General features: G+C 44.1%; 2 protein-coding genes across 12 annotated transcripts in view; one reads left to right on the top strand and one right to left on the bottom strand.

Moving 5' to 3' along the window:
- The window catches only part of BMAL1 (basic helix-loop-helix ARNT like 1), a 107,002-nt gene extending 93,067 nt beyond the window's left edge, over positions 1-13,935 (top strand). For all 8 annotated transcript variants that reach the window (XM_066365634.1, XM_066365652.1, XM_066365646.1 and 5 more), the window contains 6 exons: positions 987-1,137; positions 2,013-2,101; positions 3,829-3,937; positions 7,431-7,524; positions 12,507-12,609; positions 13,267-13,935. In XM_066365634.1, coding sequence (XP_066221731.1) covers positions 987-1,137; positions 2,013-2,101; positions 3,829-3,937; positions 7,431-7,524; positions 12,507-12,609; positions 13,267-13,427 — 707 coding nt within the window. In that variant the 3' untranslated portion in view covers positions 13,428-13,935. The remainder of the gene's footprint in view (positions 1-986; positions 1,138-2,012; positions 2,102-3,828; positions 3,938-7,430; positions 7,525-12,506; positions 12,610-13,266) is intronic.
- A 1,149-nt stretch (positions 13,936-15,084) lies between these two features.
- Positions 15,085-24,958, bottom strand: part of BTBD10 (BTB domain containing 10) — a 115,462-nt gene continuing 105,588 nt past the window's right edge. For all 4 annotated transcript variants that reach the window (XM_066365687.1, XM_066365692.1, XM_066365682.1 and 1 more), the window contains exons 6-8: positions 23,453-23,650; positions 20,485-20,595; positions 15,085-16,211 (exon numbers count right to left, since the gene is read on the bottom strand). In XM_066365687.1, the coding sequence (XP_066221784.1) occupies positions 15,901-16,211; positions 20,485-20,595; positions 23,453-23,650 (620 nt within the window). In that variant the 3' untranslated portion in view covers positions 15,085-15,900. The remainder of the gene's footprint in view (positions 16,212-20,484; positions 20,596-23,452; positions 23,651-24,958) is intronic.

The following is a 24,958-nucleotide window of genomic DNA, read 5'->3' as shown; positions in this document are numbered from 1 at the left end:
CCACCGCCTGTATTTTCCTCTTGATTAATGGTGTGGCCACGTATGTAGCCTCCTCAGAGAGAATCCTGGATGACCCCTCCATTCACCTTGACTGTCCAAGAAGACCCTTTATGCCACCTCCACGGCCTTGGTTCAGGCTATTGTGCCCACCTTATAATCATGACAGACCCTGACAGGCCTCCCTGCTCCCTTCTGTCCCCAGTCCATCTTCTGTCTTCCACAGTTAGCTCATTTACGTTCTGATAGATCAGGCCTGGCAGTGTCACATTCCTGCATGGAACCTGCCTCGACACTGAAGGCCGAGTGCCTCCTGGCTCCGACCGGCCTCCTCGCCCCCCCCAGCCCCAGTCTTTGCCTGCAGAGGCTGCACTGCAGCCGCCTGACCAGACCTCTCCTCGTCCCCGCCCGCCACCACTCGGCCACTGCCACGGTCTCCCCCCACCTTTGGCAGACTTGCATTCACCCCTCAAAGCTCCGGTCTCCCCTCATAGCTGCATCTCATTCCTGTCCTGAGGGCAGGCATCAAAGCCTGTCTTCTCTCTCCAGGGCCTGCCGTGTGACAGGGGCTCCTTCTGTGTGTGTTACATAAAAGAATAGGTTTGAATAGATGAGTGACTTCTCTGGACTCAGATGTCCTAAAAATGCTGCGCTGCCCTCAGGCTCTGTGATGGGGAAAGAACAGGTCCCCACGCTCGGGGCCGGCTCATTAGTTGGTGTTCACGTCATAGCGGGTCCAGTCGGGTGTCTGTAGTGCAGCCAGTCATTTCCTGGAACCTTCGTTTCAGACACTCTGCAGTAGGGTGACAGATTCACCAGTGACTCGAAAGGCTCTGAATCAGCCCCTCAGAAACGGCCTGTGTCTGAAGTGCCGGCTCCCTTGCTTATTAAAGAAAGATGGTGTCGGGGCCTGACGAGCTTAGGATTTGCTTAGTTTAATACCCTGATCTGAGGAAACAACAATGTTCATGGTTTTATCACATTTTCAGTTTTACAGACAAGAGACAAGATTACAACTAACTGCTATAAGTTTAAAATCAAAGATGGTTCTTTCATCACACTGCGGAGTCGATGGTTCAGTTTCATGAACCCTTGGACCAAGGAAGTAGAATACATTGTCTCAACCAACACTGTCGTTTTGTAAGTGTTTTTCCTATATCAGAAGTTCCTTCACCTCAAAATGAAATGCCCTGGGCTCCTTACCTGGGAAAGGGGGTGCAGGCAACAGCCAGTGTCGCATCATTGAATGCCACCTTGCTAATGTCCCGGGAAGCATCAGGATTGGCAGAAACCAGAAGGGCTGTTGACAAGGACAAGCTTCGGTGCTCATGCCGTGCGGGCCCCCGGTCTGTGGAACTGCTCCGGGAAAACAGCAGCATTTCCCTCCAGATAAAGCAGCCAGCCTTTGACACCTCCCGACCCTGCCCCTGGCCGTCCACCGGTGCTGTGTGGAGGGAAGGGTTGGCAGTCCATGAGAGGCTCACCCAGGCATCGGCTCATATTGGCCTTAGCTGAGGATGGGTGGCTATCCATGCCCATCAGGCTGGTCGCCCGAGTACTGGCAGCTCAAAATGCCATTTCTAAAGGTGCCACCTGCTAGGTGAGCAGGGAAGCGAAAGCCCTTTGCTTTGGCTGGGGCTGCTCCCCACATCGCCTCCCTTCTGGTGCCCAGACCCCCAGCTGTGGTTAGATCTGAGTGCGGGGCCGGGCCTGGACACACTGCAGGCTGGCAGAGAGGAGGCCCGTAGCAGTGGCAGGGGCTGCTGCAGTCACCACCCTCTGCTGGACTTGTCCCCCATGAACTAGGAAGCCCGGGCAGGCAGTGAGGCCAAAGGCCAGGGTGCTGTCCATCATGTTATCACACAGCAAGGAGACCTTTTGAGCCACTCAGACAGACACTTCATTTTCTGGCCTGTCCAGGTCCAGAGTAGACACCAGACACCTTGGCCAAGGTGAAAGGTGCACGGTTCTGAGCAGGCCTGACTCACGTTTCCTTATTGCTGGGATGTTCACAGAGCCAACGTCCTGGAAGGCGGGGACCCAACCTTCCCGCAGCTCACAGCGTCCCCCCACAGCATGGACAGCATGCTGCCCTCTGGAGAAGGTAACTATGTGCTGGGGCACCAGGGCTTGCCCGTGAGACGCTGCTTGTGACCAAAAGACCCGCCCCCAAGTATTTGGGGTCCTCAGCCACCATATTCCATGAAACAAAGGAGGCCTCGAGGGGGTAGGCAGAGAGGACGCAGCCGTCTCACTCTCTGCTGAGCCTAGAACACCGGGGACTGTTTTGACCTTTCCTGAGGCCACCTGGGTCCTGGAAGCCCCTGAAATACCAGACTCCCGCTCTTGTGCTTTCCTCCATCTGTGTCACCCAGTGGCTGTGGGGTGCAGTGCTCTCTGATGCCTGTCACTGGTTCCTGTGGTGGGGGAGGCTGTCTGTCCGCACTAGGCATGCGCCATGCCCGCGCCGTGCCGGGGGGTGGGGGGCACTCCCTGCAGGACTGCGCTTGGCCCCCGCTCTCTGCACTTGACTTGCCCTTCTTCGGGACCACCTCTGCTTGCATAGCTTCAGCCCCCACCTCTCTCTGTGGATGGCTCCTATGTGCAGTCGCTCACCTGAGCTCCAAATCTGTCTCTCCCAACTACCTCCTGGAAGGGACCACCTGGAGTCGCAAAGGCACCAGAAATTCAGCACATCCCAACTTCTCTGCACGCCCCCCCATCTGGTTGGTTAAGCCAGAAACCTTGACTCCTACCTCTCTCTCATTACATCTGAACACGAACTCCTGTCTCTCCTGTTCCTTAAACCCCTCTGTCACCACTGTTGCTACTTTACCCTCCTCATCTGTAGCCTGGGTTGCTGGAGGTAACTTCCTAGCCCTGGTCTCACTCTGCCCTGCTCCCTGCCCCCATCCACCACTGTCGTTAATACTCCATGCTGTGGACTTTCCGATAACCAAATCTAAGTCACTGCCTTTTCTGTGCAGTCCCTCTGTGGACACTGCAAACCTTGGTATGGCGTCCAAGGCCCTTCATGCTGACTGGCCCCGCCTCTCCCGTTTCATCTGCCACAGTCACTCATGACGGATTTCTCGGAGTGTTCTCCCAGACCTTGTCCTGCCTCAGTACTTGTGCATATATCGGTGCTGTGCCTGGAATGCTCCCCCTTCTTCCCTCTCTGCCAAGCTAATTTACTGTACTTTTCACTACATAAGACGAGTCAGACCATAAGACACACCTAGGGTTTTAAGGAGGAAAATAAGAAAAAAAATATTCTGAACCAAATGGTGTGTTAAAATAATTAATAAAATAACGTATTTTTCACTCCATAAGACGCACGGGCATTTCCCCTCCACTTTTTTCTTTGGGGGGAGTGTGTCTTATGGAGCGAAAAATATTGTATATTCCCTTGCTCAAGACTCAAAGTTGAACTTTCCCAGGAAGCTGCACCTGGCCCCGGAGGAGTTGGGTGCCTCATGCCTACCTGTCCAGCTTCTGCCTCCTTGCCCCAGCCGTCACGCATCCTGTCTGCCACCCCGTTAGCCTGTGAGCTCCCCGAGGGCAGGGTCTGACCTATCTCTGCAGCACAGTGGTGCTCCGTAAGTGTATGCTGCATGCATGCATGAGTTAGTCTTCATGTCAGCGCTTTGGCCTCTGAACCTGCAAGGAAACGAGCCTGTTCCTGCCACGCTGTGGCTCTCAAGTCCCTCGGGGCAAAACCCTAAGGTCCAACGTCAGGCGGATCCTGGGATGAACTGAGTTTAATTTACCACACAGTAGCGTTTCTTCCTCGGTTTCCCCGGTCCTCACTCCCACATCCCTTTGTTGTAGGCGCCCCAAAGAGGACCCACCCCACTGTTCCGGGGATTCCAGGGGGAACCAGAGCCGGGGCAGGAAAAATCGGTCGCATGATTGCTGAGGAGATCATGGAAATCCACAGGCAGGTGACATTTTCTTGGTGCTCCCTTAGACCATAGTTCTCAGCCCAGGGCGTTCTGCCCCCACCGGGGGTCATTCTGTAATGTCTGGAGACATTTTTGGTTGTCACAACTGGGTGGGAGGTTGCTACTAAGCATGTCTTGACAGAGGCCAGGATGCTGCTTTCTGAACACCGCACACAGCGGGATGTGAACAGTCGTGTCCTGCAGCACACAGGATGCCCCCCCGGCCCACCCCCCGCCCCAGCAACACATTCTCTAGTCCAAAATGTCAGTGGTGCCGAGATGGAGAAATCCTGCTTTATTTAAGTAAAAAGGCTAAACCCAGACAGTCCAGAGCTCAGGGGAACTCTTTGGGAGGCTCAGCTTTCTAATTACCTGCTGTATGACTCAGGGAGCTTCCCGGTGAGGATGGATGGACACTGTTACTGGACGCAGCAGGGCTGTGAGCTGCAGGAGTGATCTGGGCCTTAACCCAGCATCAACTTCTTTCAATCGAAAAGCTGCCCTGGGCAAGGAATAGAGACCAGGCAGATCAGATCAGCTCCTAATAGAAGCTCCAACCGGAAGGGACTTCTTTTCCATAGGAGAGAAGGGGAAGCAGTTTACTTGGATTGAATCCTGGGCCTGTACTTGCCTGTGTTTAGGAAATTCACTTAACTTCTTGGCCTCTGTTGACTTAAGCCGTGAAAAGGAGGCAAAACCTATCTCACAGTGATTGCTGTAGGATTGTGAGAGAACTCAGGAAAGTTCCTAGACAGAACTTGACATATAGAGAGTGCTCAGTAATTGTTAGTTTAAGTCTTTAAGAGCAGTCATTGAGAGGGAAGTAGTTGTTATAAGCCCATCTGAATTGGGGGAATGGAGAGGGTGCTAGCCAGGCCCTCAGGAGTGCAAACTTAATGGGTCATAAATCATAGGAAAAGGGGAAATGACCACTGTCTCCTGCTGCCGCTGCATTCTCTCCAGAGAAGGGGAGGCTGACCCTGTTTCCTGGTTGGCCATGGTGGGGCTCTTCTCCCTGGGGGTGGCAGTTCTGTTCCGGCCCAGCAGGAATGAGGGATGTGACTTCAAGTCCCCTTCAGAAAGCAGATGTGGGGGAGTGTGCAGTGATAGCCAGTCACCGTCAGCCAGTGCATGCCCTGTGCTTTGCTCGAGACCATCCAAGAACAATGTAAAATGGTCCTTGACCTCAAGGACCTTACAGTCTTTGAGAAGTCTACTTTCTTTACGGTGATAGAAAATAGGGAGAGTGCATGGGCTGCAGCAAGCAAGGAAGATTCCGAGCTTGGTTGAAACTGGGGATTTGTGATGAAGGTGGACATCCCTTCTAGAAAAGACAGGCATATGCTGGAGTGGGCATGTGAGGGCATATTCAGGGTCAAGAAGCGGGTCACTGGCCCTGGTCGGTGGCTCAGTGGATAGAGCATTAGCCCAGCCTATGGACGTCCCAGATTCGATCCCCAATCAGGGCACACAGGAGAAGTGAGGGTACACAAGAGAAGTGACCATCTGCTTCTCGCCTCCTCCTTCTCCCTCTTCTCTCCCTTTTCTCCTCCCACAGCCAGTGACTCAGTTGGTTTGAGCATCAGCCTGGGCACTGAGGATAGCTCAGTTGGTCCGAGCGTTAGCCTCAGGTGCTGAGGATAGCTTGGTTGGATTTGAGTATCGGCCCCAGACAGAGTTGCCAGGTGGATCCCAATTGGGGTGCATGCGGGAGTCTGCTTCACTATCTCCCCTCTTCTCACTTAAAAAAAAATTAAGCAGACCACTTAACTGGGCAGCCTCTTGTAGGAAGGAGCCACAGAGCCACAGAAGGGAAATTTCTAGTACTACTAAGAAATGATGGCAAATAGTTTAGACTGGAAAAAAGTTTTAAGACCCTATTCTTTGTGGAATGCTGAACAGGTTTCCGAAGTGTTCTGCTAATAAGCATTGTGGAAGTTGGGTCGAAGTAGGAAGGATGAGGTGAGCCTGCTTGGCAGCTCAGGAATGAGGCCATCCTACAGTGACAGCACTCTCCAAAAGAGAAATGAGTAATTTAAGAACTAGATATTGAAGATGAAACAAGAAATGATGAAAAGGCCATTCTAAGATGGGAAACCTGGGGAAATAGTGGCTTCACAGAGATAAGTAAGGAAAGGGGGAGACATGCAGGACTTCTGTCAGCAGTTAGTAGCCACGTGCGTGCTCGGAGTGCGTGGTATACCACCGTATCCCGCCTTAGAGAAGCTCGTTCATTCACACATCTGCAGAGCTAGGCAGTACAGGCCAAGAGCCAGAAGGCTGCTGGCAGTGGAGGACGGGCCCCTAGGGGACCCAAAAGCTGCATTCATCATGCCAGAGCTAAGAGCCTGGTTGGTGGTCACACAGCTGCCACCACACTCTCCCTGAACTCTAGTTTCAGTGCCGCCCGTGGCTGCCTTTCCTGAGGTCCTTCAGCCTGATGAGAGTTTGTGGACTGATAAATCTTTCCCCCTGTAAACCTGCTATGCTAAGAAATTCACTACCCAAGAAGGGCCTGGACCCATTTTCATCAGCTTAGAAGATGATGATGACAACTGCTACTACTGCCTGTTACTTCCTAGGTGTGGCCAGGCCCTCCTGGCCCCTCCATTTCCTGAGAGTCTTCACTACTCAGCTTACAGACTCTGCAGGGAAGAAGATAAATGATTTGCTGTGGATTCTAGTTCATGGCATCAAAGATGGAGACTGAACTTTGAAAGTCCCCTCCAACTCTGAGATCTGGATTTGGGGAGGAAATAAGATTGGCCACTTAATTGAAATTCCAACCTGAAATCCAAACCCTAATCCAAGGGCTTTGTCAGTGAGATGCTTGCCTCCAGGGTCTGACTTCTCAGTGCAGTGCCCATAGAACAGGGGTTGGGAACCTATGGCTCGTGAGCCAGAGGTGGCTCTTTCCATGGCTGCATCTGGCTCGCAGACAAATCTTTAATTAAAAAAATAATAACGTTAAAAATATAAAACATTCTCATGTATTACAGTCCATTCATTTCCTACCGTTCATGTTCATGGTTGTGGGTGGCTGGAGCCAATCACAGCTGTCCTCCGGGACAACACCAAATTTTTATTGGATAATGCGTAACATACACGGGTTGTTGTATGGCTCTCACGGAATTACATTTTAAAATATGTGGTATTCATGGCTCTCTCAGCCAAAAAGTTTCCCGACCTCTGCTATAGAATAAACCCTGCTTATCACCTGTCTTTTATAAATAGTTTTATTGGAACACAGCTACACCCATTCTTTTACATATTGTCTATGGTTGCTTTCAAGCTAAAGGGCACAGTAGAGTGAGCATGACAAAGACCATAGGGCCTAGAGAGCCTAAGGTAGTTACTGTCTGGCTCTTTACAGTTTGCCAATTCCTATTCTAGATCTTCAATCTTCTTACCCACCCCCCAACAAAACACACACACACTCCACTGAAAAACCGGAAAGGCACTGTAACCAACCCCTCTATTCTCTGGCAGGATAAGGGGGTCATCGCCTTCCAGCTGTGGCTCCAGCCCACTGAACATCACAAGTACACCTCCCCCTGATGTCTCTTCTCCCGGAGGCAAGAAGGTAAGTAAGGCTGATGATTCTCAGACTCAGGCCCTTCTCGCCCCAGAGAGCCTCATGCCCAAGTTCTGAAATGTTGGAGTGAGAGTATACGATTACAACCAAGGTTGCTGAAACCGCTTTTTTCCTCCTTGAAGTAAATGCATGTTGTGTGAGGCTAGGATGGCTTGCTGACCTCCTAGAGGATTAATTCCATGTAAGTGGGGAAAGCAGAAGATGATTCCAAGCGATGAGGAGTTATCCATTGCATTGGGAGAACAATTTAAGAGCTCCCATGAGAGAAGGATTAGTGAGTGAGGACCACACAGAAAACTACCCAGTTCTCTGCCAGGAGTTTTCTAGAGAGAAAATATCCCGCGTGTCTAGTGCAGGAACTGGAAGCAGCGGCACCACCCGCAGGGCTGAGGCAGGGCAGCCGTGCTTTGGCAGGTGCAGAGCGCTTGGAGCTGCCTCCGGGTTTCCTCTGATGTGACAGCATGGGGACACGTGGGTCAGCCCTCACGAAGAGCTGGCTAGAAGGCTACACTGTAAATAGGCTTAGAAACCACTCATCTGTTTCATCTTTGCCACAGAATTTACAAGTCTAGGCCCATGTGATTGTAAATCATAAACCTATTTTTAGTGCCTGATGTTATTATGTTAGGAAGACCCGGAGGTCAGCATCTTTAGGTGTGAAGTCCTCCTTCCCGTATTCCACACAGAGAAAGTATTAGCAATGTACATAGGTGGGACTCCGAGGGCACAAACTAGAGCAAAAGCAGGACGAGGGTTTTCAAGACCGGGCTCCTCTAAAGGCGCAGGTGGCCAGGAGCTGTGGTGCTGAGTTGAGTACTTGGGCAGAGCCAGCTGGTGAGCGGGCAAGGTCAGGACTCTGTGTCTCCTACCAGGGCAGCTTTACTCTATGAATCTGTCAAGTGTGTTTGAAATATGGCTCTGCTCCACCCCCAGTCCCCAAAAAAGGTTTCAGAGTCAGTGAATTCATGGGTAAGAGCAGGGTCAGAGACAGACCTGGGTTTGAAGCCTGGCTTTGCCATATGCTAGCTCTGTACTGCTGTACCATTTTTAAGCCCTAACTTTCTTTATAGTGGGGCTAATATAAGTTGAGACGGCCAGAATCTTTGCACATGAACTCCTATGATGAGATAATATGTGAATGTGCCTGGCCTTTGCTAATGATGCAGAAAATAGCATCAGTTAGATGAGGCCCGGGCTCTGTTCACCCCACCCGCCTGTAGGTGTGCTCTTAGCTCTGTGCAACTGTTACACCAGCGGTCTCCAAACTTTTTACACAGGGGGCCAGTTCACTGTCCCTCAGACCGTTGGAGGGCCAGACTATAAAAAAAAACTATGAACAAATCCCTATGCACACTGCACATATCTTATTTTAAAGTAAAAAACCAAAACGGTAACAAATACAATATTTAAAATAAAGAACAAGTAAATTTAAATCAACAAACTGACCAGTATTTCAATGGGAACTATGGGCCTGCTTTTGGCTAACGAGATGGTCAATGTCCGGTTCCATATTTGTCACTGCTAGCGGTAACAAGTGATATGACGCACTTCTGGAGCCGTGACGCATGCGTCCCGCGTCACTGGAAGTAGTACTGTACATGAGCGATGCCGCGCTTTGCGGTGCTGCCACATACAGTGCTCCTCTCACTGACCACCAATGAAAGAGGTGCCCCTTCTGGAAGTGTGGCAGGGGCTGGATAAATGGCCTCGGGCCGCATGCAGCCGTAGTTTGGGGACCCCTGTGTTACACCCTCAGGTTCTCCATACTGGATCCACTGCCTCCTTAGACTGCTTCACCTTCTCTACTCCTCAACTGAACTTTCAGGCACTTGACTTCCTGGTATTAGCAAGAATCCCATTACTCTGTTCTGTCAGGTTATCAATCCAGTATAATGCTTAAATATTACTCGGGAAACTTGAATATACATTCTCTCACCCTAAACTCACAACTTTATAGGAAGCAAAATCCAGGCTCCCAAGTATTAAATGATTAGCCCAGCTTTTCTTAGTAAGTATGGTTCCAAATTATACATTCAGGTCCCGTGACTTCTGATGCTTTGCACACTGGGAACCGCCAGAGATAGTGTGTTGCAACAAAGCCCCATTTTTAAAGCATGTATGAAAAAGTTTTCTTTTTCTTTGAGTTTATAGAAGTGGGTCTGAGAGAAGAGATTCTGAATGTATTTTCTTTGAGTTTATAGCAGGGGGTCTGAGAGAAGAGATGCTGGGTATTCTCTTCTGAGTCCTCAGCAGCAGTAAATTGTACACCAATTCCAGCCATTGCCAGTCACTTTCAAATTTAGGTCTGAAAATGAGCCACTTATCTTGCCAGTTGTTCCAGTGGGGTTAGGCTGCAGGGGTGGCTGCACATCCGGAGGCAACAAGGTGCAGGTAAAACAGCAGTGCCTTCAATGTCACCTGTGAGCAAGATCCTTCCAGGGCTCTGTAAGGTCCAACTCTTCAGAATACTAAAATATATATTTGTTCTGTGTTGCTACATGAATCGGTAGTACAAAAGCAATGTTGCGTAAAAGTCCTAGTGCTTTTGCAAAAATCAGGGCAGTAACACAAAACTGTGCTAGTAGTTGTATTTTTTTCATCACCATGTATTTGCAAAAAAAAAGGTAATAAAAAAACTTGAGAGTTTCACTTAAGAATGTCTTAACGAAGCAGTAAAAATAACTTTTATAAAACCCTCGAGTAAACCTTTTTACTACTGTTACAAAATGGGAAGTGTGCGTAAGGCACCGGTGCCGCATCCTGAAGTGTGACGCTGCCTGAGAAGTGCTCGCGTGGGCGTGCACGTGGTGAGCTGAACGGACTGCTTCCCTCATAGCACAGTACTTTTACTGTTGTAAACTATGGCCATTCAGACTTTGGTATCTGGCAGACATCATAAGGAACTGACTTCAAGGGAAATAACTGACAGTGTTTGTTGCCAATGATAAAATTACAGCATTCAAGCAGAAATTAGAATTTTTGGAGAACTTCTGCTACTTTGAGTTCAACAGCCTTCCAAAACTTAAAAGATATTCCTGATGATTTAGATAATATTTATAATGGTGATGTTTTGATGTTGTACAATGAAATGGGTCAACATTTGGAAGATCTAAATAACTCAATGAACCAGTATTTTCCAAATGACCAATGAAGGCAATCTATTTTTATATTTTGATTTTGAGAGCACATTTTATTAGAGTACAGTGAAACAAGAGCTTAGGATAGAAGAAGCAGTGGGAGAGCCTAGGCAGGGCTGCTTTAGCTCATTGAAAACAGGGAAAAGGGGGCCTTGCAGACAGGTCCAGAGGGTTAGCCCAGGACAGACTGCCACTGCCTATTGACCAACTGCAAGTCTTGTGGGGACCCTTAGCATTTAGGAAATGCACGCCTGAAAGGGAAGAGGAGGAGGAAGAGAAAGGTGCAGGTGTGCTCCCAGGATGGGCAGCGTGCCAATGCAAGGTATTTAAAAATCATGAAAAGGTAAGATCCATCCCAAGATGGATATACCAATGGATTTTAACATGAGTACCAAATTTCACTGATATGGTTTCAGATACCACATTGCAGCTAACCTTTTGAGAAACCTCCACTTATTGAGTTTTAATGTAATATCAAAGAATATCACAATTATTTGATACACCTTTCTTTTCCAACTACATATCTATGGGAGGCCAGCTTTCCTTCATATACACAAACAACATATCTAAACAGACTAATGGAAAAAAAAAATATGAGAACTCAATCAAATTCTATTGAAGCAGACATTGGATTTTTTTTCAATGTTAAACAATGACACTCATTTTTTGTTTTGAAAAGTAGTTATTTTTCATTAAAATGCTATTCATGTTAACATGCAGCAGGTTTATTATATTTAAAAATTTTATTAGTTTTAACTTTAAATACACTAAACATTGATAAATATATCCTACCTACATAAATAGAAGTTCTTTGAAGTCTTCGATTTTTAATGAGTGTAAAGGGGTCTGGAGAGGCCAGAATTTTGAAGTATAGAGATACTGTAAAGCAGTGGTAGTCAACCTGGTCCCTCCCGCCCACTAGTGTGCGTTCCAGCTTTCATGGTGGGCGGTAGCAGAGCAACCAAAGTATAAATAAAAAGATTTAACTATAGTAAGTTGTTTTATAAAGATTTATTCTGCCAAACTTAGCGAAAATCCAACATAAAGTACTTGGTAAGTAATTATTATTTTATGCTTTAACCTGCTATAACTCTGCTTTATAAATTTGATAGTTAAGTTACTTCCCTTCTTTATAAACCACCATTACTGTGGAACCGGTGGGTGGTTAGAAAATTTTACTACTAACAGAGATACAAAAGTGGGCAGTAGGTATAAAGGTTGACTACCCCTGCTGTAAAGGAAGTTTTAATGCCACCTACTGGCGAGGCCTGAAATCACTGCCTCTCCTGAAATCAAATACTTTTCAAAGATGCTTTTCTATGAGACTTAGGCAGGGGAAGGAAGCTATGGGGGCAGACAGAATGAAAATTCTGCTACTGAGGAGTGATAATAATGCTTCTCAGGGCCTATAAAGAATGTAAACCACTGGTTACTGTAGTCGCCACCTGAAGTTAACTGGTGATGAGATTCGCTTCTTTCGTGCTTTGTAGTTCATTTGTGACTCCTCAGAGCTGTTAACAGGTCCTGTTTCTTCTTCAGCAACACCTGTTGCTGTAGTAAGTTTTACTCCCTTACAGGAGCAGCAAGATCCAAGGCAGCCTGTGTTGGCTGAATCTAATGAAGAGAAAATAATAGTTTGGGGTAGAGGTTTTTTCTTAATGAGACCAATCTTAATAAGTTCTTGTTTGAAATCATCCAATAGTAAATCGAAGCCATCTGATGCTTTTTTCTCCCTCCTTCCTCTTTTCAACGCAATTCTTTTTCTTGGTGACACTGCTTATGATGCTGATACCAAAACTGCTGGTGATGTGAAAATTTCACTTTTGTTTGTAGATTTTAAATGGAGGGACTCCAGACATTCCTTCCAGTGGCCTACTCCCAGGGCAGGCTCAGGAGAACCCGGGCTATCCATATTCTGATAGTTCTTCTATTCTTGGTAAGTGGCATCCTTACTTATTTCCATTACAGTGAGCTTGCAACACACCTGGCACTAAGTCAGTTTTAATGTGAATGTAAATGTACCAAACAAGCTAGTTCTAAAACAAAGTAAAAGTTTGAAATTCATTTAAATCTTTACTTTGAAGTTCAGTTGAATAGTTGAGTTCTGATGGAGTGTCCAGATGTGTCCCTGGAACTCAGGAGAGTATAGCAGCCTAAGACACGGGCTTTTTCCCACCATGTTAGGGCACAGTCTCTCCAGAGGAAATGCCGACAAAGAATTTAAAATAAGGCCTAGAAGGGTGACCAGTGAGCGTTTCGGGGAGTACTGAAAAGTCATTTTGCAATGAAGAATCTACTTCTCTCACCTTTATCTTTCTAGATCTTTTTTCCTAATCTCTACATGTAACTCCATCCTTGTAATTGGTTATATCGCAATATCAAAATGAGTTAAATGCAAATCTTTATTGCATTTTAAGCACTGTGTTCCTAAAAAGTTGGGCAAGTATATATATGTGGCAATGTAGCACCAAGAGTAGTCTCTCTGACCCTACTGTTAGGTATAACTTTCTTAATGAAAGTGTACTTGGGAATTGCTTCCTAAAGTACACACACTTTGGTATTATCACTAATCAGTCTTTATCTCCTCCTGCAGGTGAGAACCCTCATATAGGCATAGACATGATAGATAACGATCAAGGCTCAAGTAGTCCCAGTAATGATGAAGCAGCAATGGCTGTCATTATGAGCCTCTTGGAAGCAGATGCTGGGCTGGGTGGCCCTGTTGACTTTAGCGACTTGCCATGGCCGCTGTAAACACTACGTGTTGTTTTAGCAACAGCTACAGTATCAAAGTGCATTACTGGTGGAGTTTTACAGTCTGTGAAGCTTACTGGGTAAGGAGAGAACAGCTTTTATGTACTGTCTTCATAAAAGCCATCTTGGAGCCATTGATACAAGTCAATCTTACTATGTGTAACTTCAGACAAAGTGGAACGAAGCCTGCTCCAGTGTTTCCTCATCAGTGATTATCGGGCTAGCTGTGGATAGCTTGCATTAATTGTATATTTTGGATTCTGTTTGTGTTGAATTTTTTAATCATTGTGCACAAAAGCATCATTGGTAGCTTTTATATGCAAATGGTCATTTCAAATGTATGGTGTTTTTACACTACAAAGAAGTCCCCCATGTGGATATTTCTTATACTGATTGTATCATAAAGCCGTTTATTCTTCCTTGTAAGAATCCTTTACTATAAATATGGGTTAAAGTATAATGTACTAGACAGTTAAATATTTTTAATAAATGTTTCCCTTGTTCTATACATACTGTTCACATTTCAAATAATTAGAAAAAAACCCTACATGCTACAGGGCTTGATCATCAATTTTCTACAGTGGGTTTTAAGGACGATCCATGCTAATAACATTTACAGTTTTCTGGCCTTCAGAACAATTCTGGGACTGACATCATTTCCCTGTGTTAAAAGTGTAGCTATTTTGTCAAAATAGTTAAATCCAAATTGTTGCAACTTTTATTTGAGAACAAAGATGTTACTGTTTAAACACAAAACCCTAATCCTCTTGAATGACAGATTCAGGAGATGTAACACACTGGCTTCTCAACCCCAGCTCCTCTCTACCAGAGCTCATAGCTATACGGCTTCCAATACTGTATGACCTCATATCCAAAGCACCTAGCTACTTCTGATTCCTTCTTCAATTGGGTCACAGTATTTTGAGTAACATGCTACACAGAGCAGCACATATAATGGAAAAAGCACTGAATCAGTGTTAGAAATTGGCTCTGAAACTTAAGGTTACTATATGATCTAGTCAAGGTATTTCACCCTTCACGTCAGGTTGTTATTATTATTATTATTATTTTTTTTTTGGTATTTTTTCCGAAGCTGGAAACGGGGAGAGACAGTCAGACAGACTCCCGCATGCGCCCGACCGGGATCCACCCGGCATGACCACCAGGGGGCGACGCTCTGCCCCTCTGGGGCGTCGCCCTGTCGTGACCAGAGCCATTCTAGCGCCTGGGGCAGAGGCCAAGGAGCCATCCCCAGCGCCCGGGCCATCTTTGCTCCAATGGAGCCTCGCTGCGGGAGGGGAAGAGAGAGACAGAGAGGAAGGAGAGGGGGAGGGGTGGAGAAGCAGATGGGCGCTTCTCCTGTGTGCCCTGGCCGGGAATCGAACCCAGGGCCCCTGCACGCCAGGCCGACGCTCTACCACTGAGCCAACCAGCCAGGGCTTCACATCAGGTTAAACTAGAAAATGTTTTTTTCAAATCTTACATTGTTTTGGATATATAGTCTTTTCTAATTAGTAGGGAATCTGTACCTCATCACACATATACCAACCAAACTGGAGTTCCATGAGCTACTATTTGTTTTCTAGTTATATTGACACCAAGACAGAAAGTCTGCTAATTATGAGACTAAAATGGTCAAGGTTATAAAGTTGATCAGAAACATTAAAACAATGGAATTTTATTTTGATGAAAAACTCGTTTACAATCATTTAATAAATGAAGAACAAACACTTCATTTTCCTATACCATAACTCTTAAGAAAAAAAGATCATTAGTAAATAAATATCTGTGAACGGATTAAGGGTAAGGCAGACTAGGTAATAAACCACCCCTGATGTTCACACTCCCTGCGTGTGACTCACTCTGAAAGGGTGAAGGGCACTGGCGAGAACTGAACTGTTGAGATGTGGGCATTGAATCTCGTTCTAATCATTCAAATAAGCCCAGTGATAAATACTCATTTTTTTGCTCATCATGGGCAGTAAACTATACACATTTTATTGAAGGAATACTTTGATAGAAGCACTTATTTAAGTTACATTGTGCATCACAACTATAAAAATGGCTTGAACAGTTCCATTTAACCACCATTTATAAAGTGCAACTATATGATATTCTGCATTTTATCTGAGGTGTGACAAATATCAATCTAGACTGAAAGTACCCCAGCTGCCCGTTTCCACCACTTCTGAAAGATCTAGATGTGTGAAAAAGGACTGTCCCCCATACAAAGAACCAATTTCACAAACCTACTGGTAAACAAATACATTTATATAACTGGAACCTCAGGATGCTAGTTGTACTCATTTAAAAAACCATTCAGCTACCTTTGGTCTTTAAAAAAGCCTACACTGCAATATACTAAACATTGCTATGTGCATCTCATGATGAAAAGAGTGGCCTTGCAGTGCAGAATGAGGAGTGCAACGTCACTGTGAAGAGTAGCATGCTATGGTTTCAAGAAACATCAGCATCACAGCATTGGATTCTGTGCATCGGGATCGAGGTCATTGTTGCCCAAAGGGGGCTGGATGGGGAGAATATCCAGCTCGTCCACTTGTGGAGTTGGGTGCATGACCACCAGCTGGTCTTGGGGAATGTCTGCGGCAGCTGCTGCGAGGTTGGTGATAGATTTACTCTTTACACACTGAAAGTCCACATGCCGACTCTTCCCTTCTTCCTTCTCCCAGGACATTCGAATAAAGGGTCTCTGAACATAGTTGTAAATCACTTCTGGGCGGCCCCCAGGCCTTTTCTTTATTTTTTCTTTATAGGTTGGATAACCTGGAGAAGAGACGGCTTTTAAAACTGAGGATATACACTCGCACACACCCCCCCCTTTCTCATCTAATTTAGCCTAACAAGGGCTCTTCTGTTATAGCTCCTGAACAAACCAAAGAAAGAAAGGAAACCAACATTCCATTCCATTAGCCATTAGTGCAACAGCCAGAAACTGAGACCCGGATATAAGCCACAATCCAGCTACCATCCTGGCAGCTATTCAGTATACCAACCACCAGAAAAATACTCTTTAAGAGCATGGAAAGGATGGGTCCCAAATAAAATTATATGAAACTAGTGCATCTGGGCTCTAGCTGTGTATCCTTAACATCCCTAAACCCTTCCCTCCACACAAGTATCTGGCCTCAGGATGAGCAATTTACCGCCAAATTTGCTTTCTACTTTCCTTAAACCAAAATCTCATCTTCATATTGCTCTGGGTTTTCTCTTTCCTTTTCTGGAGAAATGACAAAGAGCTGCAGAGCTCTCCAGCTTCACTGGCTACAGGTCCTTCTGCACCAAGGTAAGCAAAGCCAGTACTTTCACCCCATCTGTCATTTTAATGTTACTCCTCCCAACAACCAAGCAGTTCATCCAGATCGACAATTCCAAAGCAGCTTTCCCTAATTAATTATCGTTTCCTTCGTATCATAATCGCTGAAAAGTAACAACTATACTGCTCACAAAAATTAGAGGATATTTTATCACTTAGTATTCATTTTGAAGTATCTCCTAAATTTTGTGAGGACAGTACTAGTTTTAGAAGATTTTCAGTCATTTACCCTGTAACGCAATTCTCCAAAGACATAATCGCCTTAGAAATTATTATGAGTCCCTTCCCTCCTTCCTACTAGCAAGAATTGCTTTTAGACCAGGGATTGGCAAATATTTTCTGTAAAAGGCCAGACAGTAGACACTGGGGTGGACAAAAGTAGGTGTACAGTTGTGAGTATGCAAAACACAGGGTTTCTTATTGTATTATTGTCCATATGAATGGTAGACCTATTTTTGCCCATTCCTGTATTTAAGGCTCGCAGTCCATATGGTTTCTGTCTCAGCTACTCAAACTATGCCACTGTGAAGTGAAATCAGCCACAGACAATACATAAAGGAATGAGCATGTCTATGTTCCAATAAAACTTTATTTATAAAAAAGAGGCAGTGGAATGGGCTAGATCTGGCCCATGGGCCATATAGTTAGATCATAGTTAGAATCAGAAAAAAATAGAAAGGCTTCACATAGCCGGGACTCAATGAATGATTATTGCATAAGGAGATGTACGTAGGCAGCACTGGTAGCTAGTATATATATTTAGCCATGTGTGGAGTGTGTGTACATGGCTGAAGTGAGGTGGGCACAGGGGCAAGCAGGGCTAAAAACCTAAAGATCTTCTGCTGAATGTCTTCTGTGTTTCCCACTCCCAGTCAACTATTGCCTGGAGGATAGCACTAGCGATCAGAAAGGTCTCCATCCTACTCCCTTCTCCTGGATTCCTCTTGGACTGTGAGGAAGTCAGTAAAATTCCTACCTCATCCATGCTCCACCATGGAATCACCACTCTAACACAAATGTAATCACATTGCAGCCATGCTTAAAAACTACCGATAGTTTTCTCATGCTTAAAGGGGAAGGTGTAGCATAGTACATAAAGCTTTTTTATAACTTGGTTCCAACCTATTTGTCATCAGGCTTCAACTGAAATGTCCCCTCCTTACAGAGGCCATCCTATTTTCCCAACCTAAAGCAGCTCCCAGTTGCTTTCTCTCTAGCTGAGACCAAGCAGCTAAATCCCATTGTTTGCAAAATTACAGAAGACACTGAGAAACTAATGTGTCAGCAATCTCACTAATTTAAGTCCAAAGTCTCCTCCTACAGACTGTGTCTGGTCACACTTTTCCATATGTCTCAGCAGCTTATACAGTGAGTCCTCACTTAATGCTGTCAATAGGTTCTGTGACTTTAAGGAAATGATATAATGAAACCAATTTTACCATAGGCTAATTGATATAAACAAGAGTTTAGCTCCTATGTATGGCATCTCATCAATGTTTTGACAAAACAACAAAATGACATTGTTCAAGGATCTGCTGTATTGTGATCTCTAACAACTTGACTGGTCACTGATCAATACCATTATCTACATTGTCACCTCTACAAACAGAGTGAGAAACTACTGCATGCCAGGCTCTGTTTTAAGTATTTTTCATGTACAACTCCTTCTATCTTCACAATAACCCTATAAAGTATTAATTAATGCCCCCATTTTTGATGAGGAAACTGAGGCACAGAAAAGTTCAATGCCAATGCCTTGGCCAAGGTCATACAACTATGAAGTCATAGGATGTCAACACAAACAATCTGGTTCAAAGCCTCTATTCTTTACACTGTGCCATGTAATGCCAAGAAAGATATTTTATTCCTACTAAGGGCACTTTACAATAAAAGAAGCATCTGACGTGGCATATGGAAAAATTCATTTAAAGCATAAAATAAAAAGTATTATAAAATGTATGGGCTCAGTCAAAACAATGCATTAAGGCAGTGGTTCTCAAAGTGTGCGCCCTAGAAGATTTCCAGGTGCACCCTATGGTATTCCAGAGAAATATGTGCCTGTTGGGGACCAAAGAACCAACGGGGTTTTTGGAGTTTAGATTTTTGGGGGACAGAGGTGTGGGGATTAGCTGTAAGCTGACAGTCTGCCCAACCCCTCACCTCACCTGCCTGATTAGGTTGCAAAAGGCTGTTAAGCTCTGGTGCTGGATTGTTTACACTACCCCCCATGTTCCCCAGAAAACCTGGAGGCAAGTTTCTTCTATCCTTTGGTGTAAAGTTAAGATGATATGTATGGTGGGGGGTTTGGATTGATGATTAAACATATAGAATTGTTTCTTGAAGCCTTTTGGATTTCTATAAAAGAAGAATATGTGGCAATATCTAAAAAAGCTTTGAACATTTTACTACAATTTTCAACATCCTATTAATGTGAATTAGGATTTTCTACCCTCACACAACTAAGTAAAAAGAGAGGAATTCTTCAATGTATTAAAGAGGAAATAAGAGTTTGCCTTTCAAATCTATGCCCAAACATTGAAGAAATTGCTAGGACACATCAGGCTCATGTTTCTCATAAACTCAAGAATGAAAAAACACATTCGTGCCGGGACCTGCCAAATTTACTAAATCTTACTAAGAATGTATCTATATATATAAAAAGATAACTTTTGTCATTTTTTAATTTTGTAACCTCTCTTTTTTACAGATTCTAAAAAGCATAACTCAAAAAATGTAACAAAAATATTTTTTAATGTCAGAATAAATTTAATTTTGTCATATTTATTTCATTTAATTACCATAAAAAGATGCTTGGACTTTATATTTTTTCTTTAATATTTAACTTTTACAACATATTTCTCAGAAATTTGTATATAGTGTGTCTACAATTTTTGTAGGATTTTATTTTTCTAATTTTTATATATATTTATTTTTTATTTTTTGTATTTGTAGGATTTTAAATGAGCCCCCACTTCAAAAAGTCTGAGAACCACTGCATTAGGGTGAGCTATAGCAGAGAAGATAATTCATAGCTCTTTTATTTCTAGGAAATCTTATGGAATAAAAATTTCTAATGGCCTATCTTCTCATATAAAGGAAGCTGACTTTTGTTATTTATAGGTCTACTGCATGATCATTTGATAATCATTTATCTGAGGTTTTCTCAAAGTATTCAAACTATATTCTAAATGAGATTTAACTTTTTTCTTCTTCTTTTTCCAAGTGAGAGGAGGGGAGATAGACTCCCACATGCACCCCAACTGGCATCCACCCAGCAACCCCCATGTGGGGCTGATGCTCTGCCCATCAGGCGCCATGCTTGCAAGTGAGCTATTTTTAGCACCTAAGGCAGAGGCTCCACAGACCCATCCTCAGTGCCCAGGGCCGATGCTCTCGAACCAACCAAGCCATCCATGGCTGTGGGAGGTGGAGGGAGAATGGGGGGGGGGGGGGGCAGGGAGAGAGAGAGAGAGAGAGAGAGGGAGGGAGGGAGAGAGAGAGAGAGAGAGAGAGAGAGAGGAGGAAGAGGAAGGGGAGGGGAGGGGTAGAAAAGCAGATGTTCATTCCTCCTGTGTGCCCTGACCAGGAATCGAACCTGGGACATCCACATACGAGAGTAACATTCTACCACTGAGCCAACCAGCCAGGGCTGAGGTTTAATTTTTTAACTTTGTTTTTTTTCAAAAACAAAAAAATTAACAGAAAATAATGAAAATGTCTTACCTTCTATTCCCAATCTAATCTTCTTAAGACCTCTCTCCTTCAAAACTGATTTGGCCACATCTCTGTTTTCAATGTACTTGAAAAATCTATATAATTTTGTGCTATAAATAACTGGAAACAAAAAGATAAAAACATATTCTTAAAATCAAAGTTCTTGGATATAAAAAATTTATCTTGATCATCAAATGGGGCTGACACCCCTAAAAGCCCAAATAGTGGATGCAGTGATGCCAAAGGATGACTAGCCAACATGACAGGACAATTCAGTACAGTTAATGTATAAGCAATACTTAAGTTGAAACAAGAAAAGCTTTAATAACCAATCAGGTAACCCAATCCATAGGAAGAATCTCCTTCTGAAAGATATATCATATATAAACTTATTGGAATAGGATCTGCCCCAATTTCTTCAAGGAAGAGGACCAAAAGAAGATATCAGGATCATATCATTATCAAGCAGGCAAAGTAAAGGACTTTGCTACAATGCCTACAAGGCCTCATCTGGAAAGGGGGAAGAAACACTTTGTCAGAGTACAAAATGGATACATCTTACATTTCATGGATTGAGCAACTATTAATAACTCCCCAAAAAGGAAAAGACCCTCCCCCACAAACTGTTTTCCATTCAGGCGAACAGCCCCATTTAATACTGATGTTAAAAATGGCAGATTCGAGCATGTTCTGCCTAGGTTAGTCTGTTTAGAGCAAACTGGCTTTGCAAAAGGACATTCCACTGACAACATGTTGAGTCTTCCAAATGTGCTGGGAACTTCAGGGAGTTAGACTGATGGACCTTCCTCGCCTTCTCTCTTTCAGGTGGAGTTATCTCCCTTAAAAGGTGAACTGCAAAGGTTTTTTCAAAAAAAGAAAAAAACACTCACAAACCAAACATGCTGGTTTAAGAGCCAATAAAAGGAAAATACGTATACAGATGCTACTCATGGAGTGAATTTGTGATTATTAACTATATCCTTAAGATTACTGATAACTTAAAATAAATATTTTTCTGACATCTCAGAATAAGTGGTGTCATAATGTCACATTTAGGAAAACTGGGCTGAAGAGGCTATCTCTGTCTCCTCAAATGAATCTTCTTTAGGTTGAAACATCTTGGCACAAATGAAACATTTAGACAAATTAAGTAAAAATGTTTTCAGTCCTTTTAAGCTTCAAAGCTTGAAAAAAACAACAACATGAAAACAAACCAAAAAACACTGAAATGGGAAGTTGAATAATGAAGGAAAAGTCAAGTGTATTATCTCTACATCACTAAAATGTCATTTCTGTGGTCTCTGGTTGGCTCTACTCTTTCCAAGTCAAACTTCCTGAAAACTAAAATACAAATTATAAATTCATTCCTTTATAAATTTTTGGTAATCCTCCATGTTTCTTGTGTTTTGTTCAACTTTTTATTCCACACATTATTATAGAAAACCATTTTCAGCAAAGAGCCTAGAATGAGGAAATAGCAACAGAAATGTCTATTACAACCACTGACCACAAAAGAATCACAACACTCACTTAAGTACATCATGCAACAAAAACATCTCAATATAAACTCTGACAGTGTTACCATAATTGGTGTTAAAGTAATCTTTGAAAATCTTTAGAAGTCAAAAAGAATACCACTTAAGAATCTGTTTTGTTTTTAGAAAAGGGTAAGTAAAATGGGAAAAAATCATTACAAGCTTTTGATCTACATATGACATTTAAAAAAGGAGTACCTGGCCCTGGCCGGTTGGCTCAGCGGTAGAGCGTCGGCCTCAGGGGGACCCGGGTTCGATTCCAGACCAGGGCACATAGGAGAAGCGCCCATTTGCTTCTCCACCCCCCCCCCCCTTCCTCTCTGTCTCTCTCTTCCCCTCCCGCAGCCAAGGCTCCATTGGAGCAAGGATGGCCCGGGCGCTGGGGATGGCTCCTTGGCCTCTGCCCCAGGCGCTAGAGTGGCTCTGGTCACGGCAGAGCGATGCCCCGGAGGGGCAGAACATCGCCCCCTGGTGGGCAGAGCGTCGCCCCTGGTGGGCATGCTGGGTGGATCCCGGTCGGGCGCATGCGGGAGTCTGTCTGACTGTCTCTCCCCGTTTCCAGCTTCAGAAAAAAAAATACAAAAAAAAAAAAGGAGTACCTAAGGCCCTGGCCAGTTGGCTCAGCGGTAGAGCCCAGGTTCGATTCCTGGCCAGGGCACATAGGAGAAGCGCCCATTTGCTTTCCACCACCCCCTCCTTCCTATCTGTCTCTCTTTTCCCCTCCCGCAGCCAAGGCTCCATTGGAGCAAAGATGGCCCGGGCGCTGGGGATGGCTCCTTGGCCTCTGCCCCAGGCGCTAGAGTGGCTCTAGTCGCGGCAGAGCGACCCCCCCCCCCCCAGGGGCAGAGCATCGCCCCTGGTGGGCATGCCAGGTGGATCCCGGTCGGCCGCATGCGGGAGTCTGTCTGACTGTCTCTCCTCGTTTCCAGCTTCAGAAAAATACAAAAAAAAAAAAAAGGAGTACCTAAGAAATTAATGAATTGAAGTTTCTCCATTTTCTATACAAATAAAAATTTGCTTTAAAAAATGGCTTATTTTTTATGATGATCTACTTACTCTAGGATGCTTCCAAATGCAAAGAAAAAACATCATCAAGATCCAGATTTTCAACAAAGAGCAAACTATCTCTGTGCATGTCAAGGGTGGGCACACTTTCTCTGTAAAGGGCCAGACAGTAAATACTTTGGGCTTTGCGAGCCATGCGGTCTCCGTTGCAACAACTAAACTCTGCCATTGTAGCGCAAAAGCAACCACAGACAATACATAAAATTTGATAAAAACAGGCAATAGGCTGGATTTGGCCCACAGGCCATAGTTTGCCGACCTCTGCTATAGGTAAGAGTTTACTTGCACTTTCTTTATAAAAACTATCCTTTAATCAATATTATAAAAAACAGAATTTATAATGATTCAAGAGAGAGAAAACACGCCACAATACTTACTTTGTGAATATTCTTCGCCCATCTGGGGTGGATACTCTTCATCCCAATCAACCACATCATCGTCTGTAAGCACCACGATGTGGCATTCCCGTTCCCCACTCTGGGCACTAGCTACCATGAGAGGCAAGATCATTTCTTCTAGATAAAATTCAAACTGTCTACGAGCACCATCATTTGATAACTCATGCATTAGGGCACCTGAAATGAAACCCACAGAAATTTATTGATATTTTTAGCCCTGGCTGGGTAGCTCAGTTGGTTAGAGCATTGCCCCAGTACGCCAAGGTTGAGGGTTCGATCCCCACTTGGGGCACATACAAGAAACAACCAATGAATGCATAAGTAAGTGGAACAGGTCAATATTTCTTTCTCTCTTTCTCCCCACTACCTCTCTCCCTTTCTCTCTAAAATCATTAATATACTTAATATCTACCTTTTAAAGAGTAAGTTTTTAAAAGACATCAAATTTGGGGGGTGACAGAAAAAAATCAGAAGCAACACAGAACATCAGATTAGTTCAGCATCTATTTTTGGACCTTATAAATAATGTTGTCATTCTTTGTTCAACAAAACTTTTCCTAGGAACAGTTCTTAAGGAACTGTAGAATTTTACATCAAAAAGGGCCAATAAAGCCATCCAACAGCAAGCATCCAACACTGTGAAGGAATCTGCCTAAGGTTACAAAACTAATTTGCAAAGTCAGAACTAAATCCACTCCTGTCCATCTCTAGCCCAGAAAATTATTTTTTTTATCATGTTGTTTTCCATCAGTATATGCAATTATGTCTTAAAGTAGATATTATGGATATTTTTCAGATTATCAATGTGAACTAGAAAATTCCCATATTCCATCTCCCACATATTTTCTTCCTCAGAAAATTATTCACAAACAGCATTAATATTTCAGTGTAGAAAGAGCGCAGATGAGAAGGGCCAGCTGGCTTGGGATAAGACATGCACAAGACCAAGCACAATACACCGAGGTACAGAGTCACACAGCAAACCATTCACCGCTGAGAAGGGTTAAAGATACACTTCACGTCACCTCCTTAAGTATCAACATAACCACCAACCTCAACTTCTTGAACTGAACTAATGTTTGTTCTTTTACTTCTACTTCAATGGCAATGTCCTATCTCCTGCCTAAGGCTCTACCATTTCAGGAACTACTGAGAGGATTAGACAAGAACACTAGAACTCAAATCTGCAGTCTCCCAAGGGAATGTTTCCCCCTACAACATGTTCTCTAATTATATAATAACTATTAATAACATAATTAAAACATAATAAATGACTGATTAAATAATTAACAATCTATATTATTATTTTAACCATTTCTCTCTATAGGCTACTTTCCATTTTTTAAATTCCATTTATACTCAAACTACTAGATATATCATTCTCTTTGATCTAATTTCTGGACCAATTCCAATCTGGCTTCCAAACTCACTACTCCTCAAAACTGCTATCACTTTAGTTGTCAAATGACTTTTAGATCGTTCACA

This window comes from Saccopteryx leptura, chromosome 1, assembly GCF_036850995.1.
Source record: "Saccopteryx leptura isolate mSacLep1 chromosome 1, mSacLep1_pri_phased_curated, whole genome shotgun sequence".
NCBI classification, from domain to species: Eukaryota; Metazoa; Chordata; class Mammalia; order Chiroptera; family Emballonuridae; genus Saccopteryx; species Saccopteryx leptura.
The sequence above is the reverse complement of the archived record's forward strand: the minus strand, read 5'-3'. Positions and strand labels throughout refer to the sequence as shown.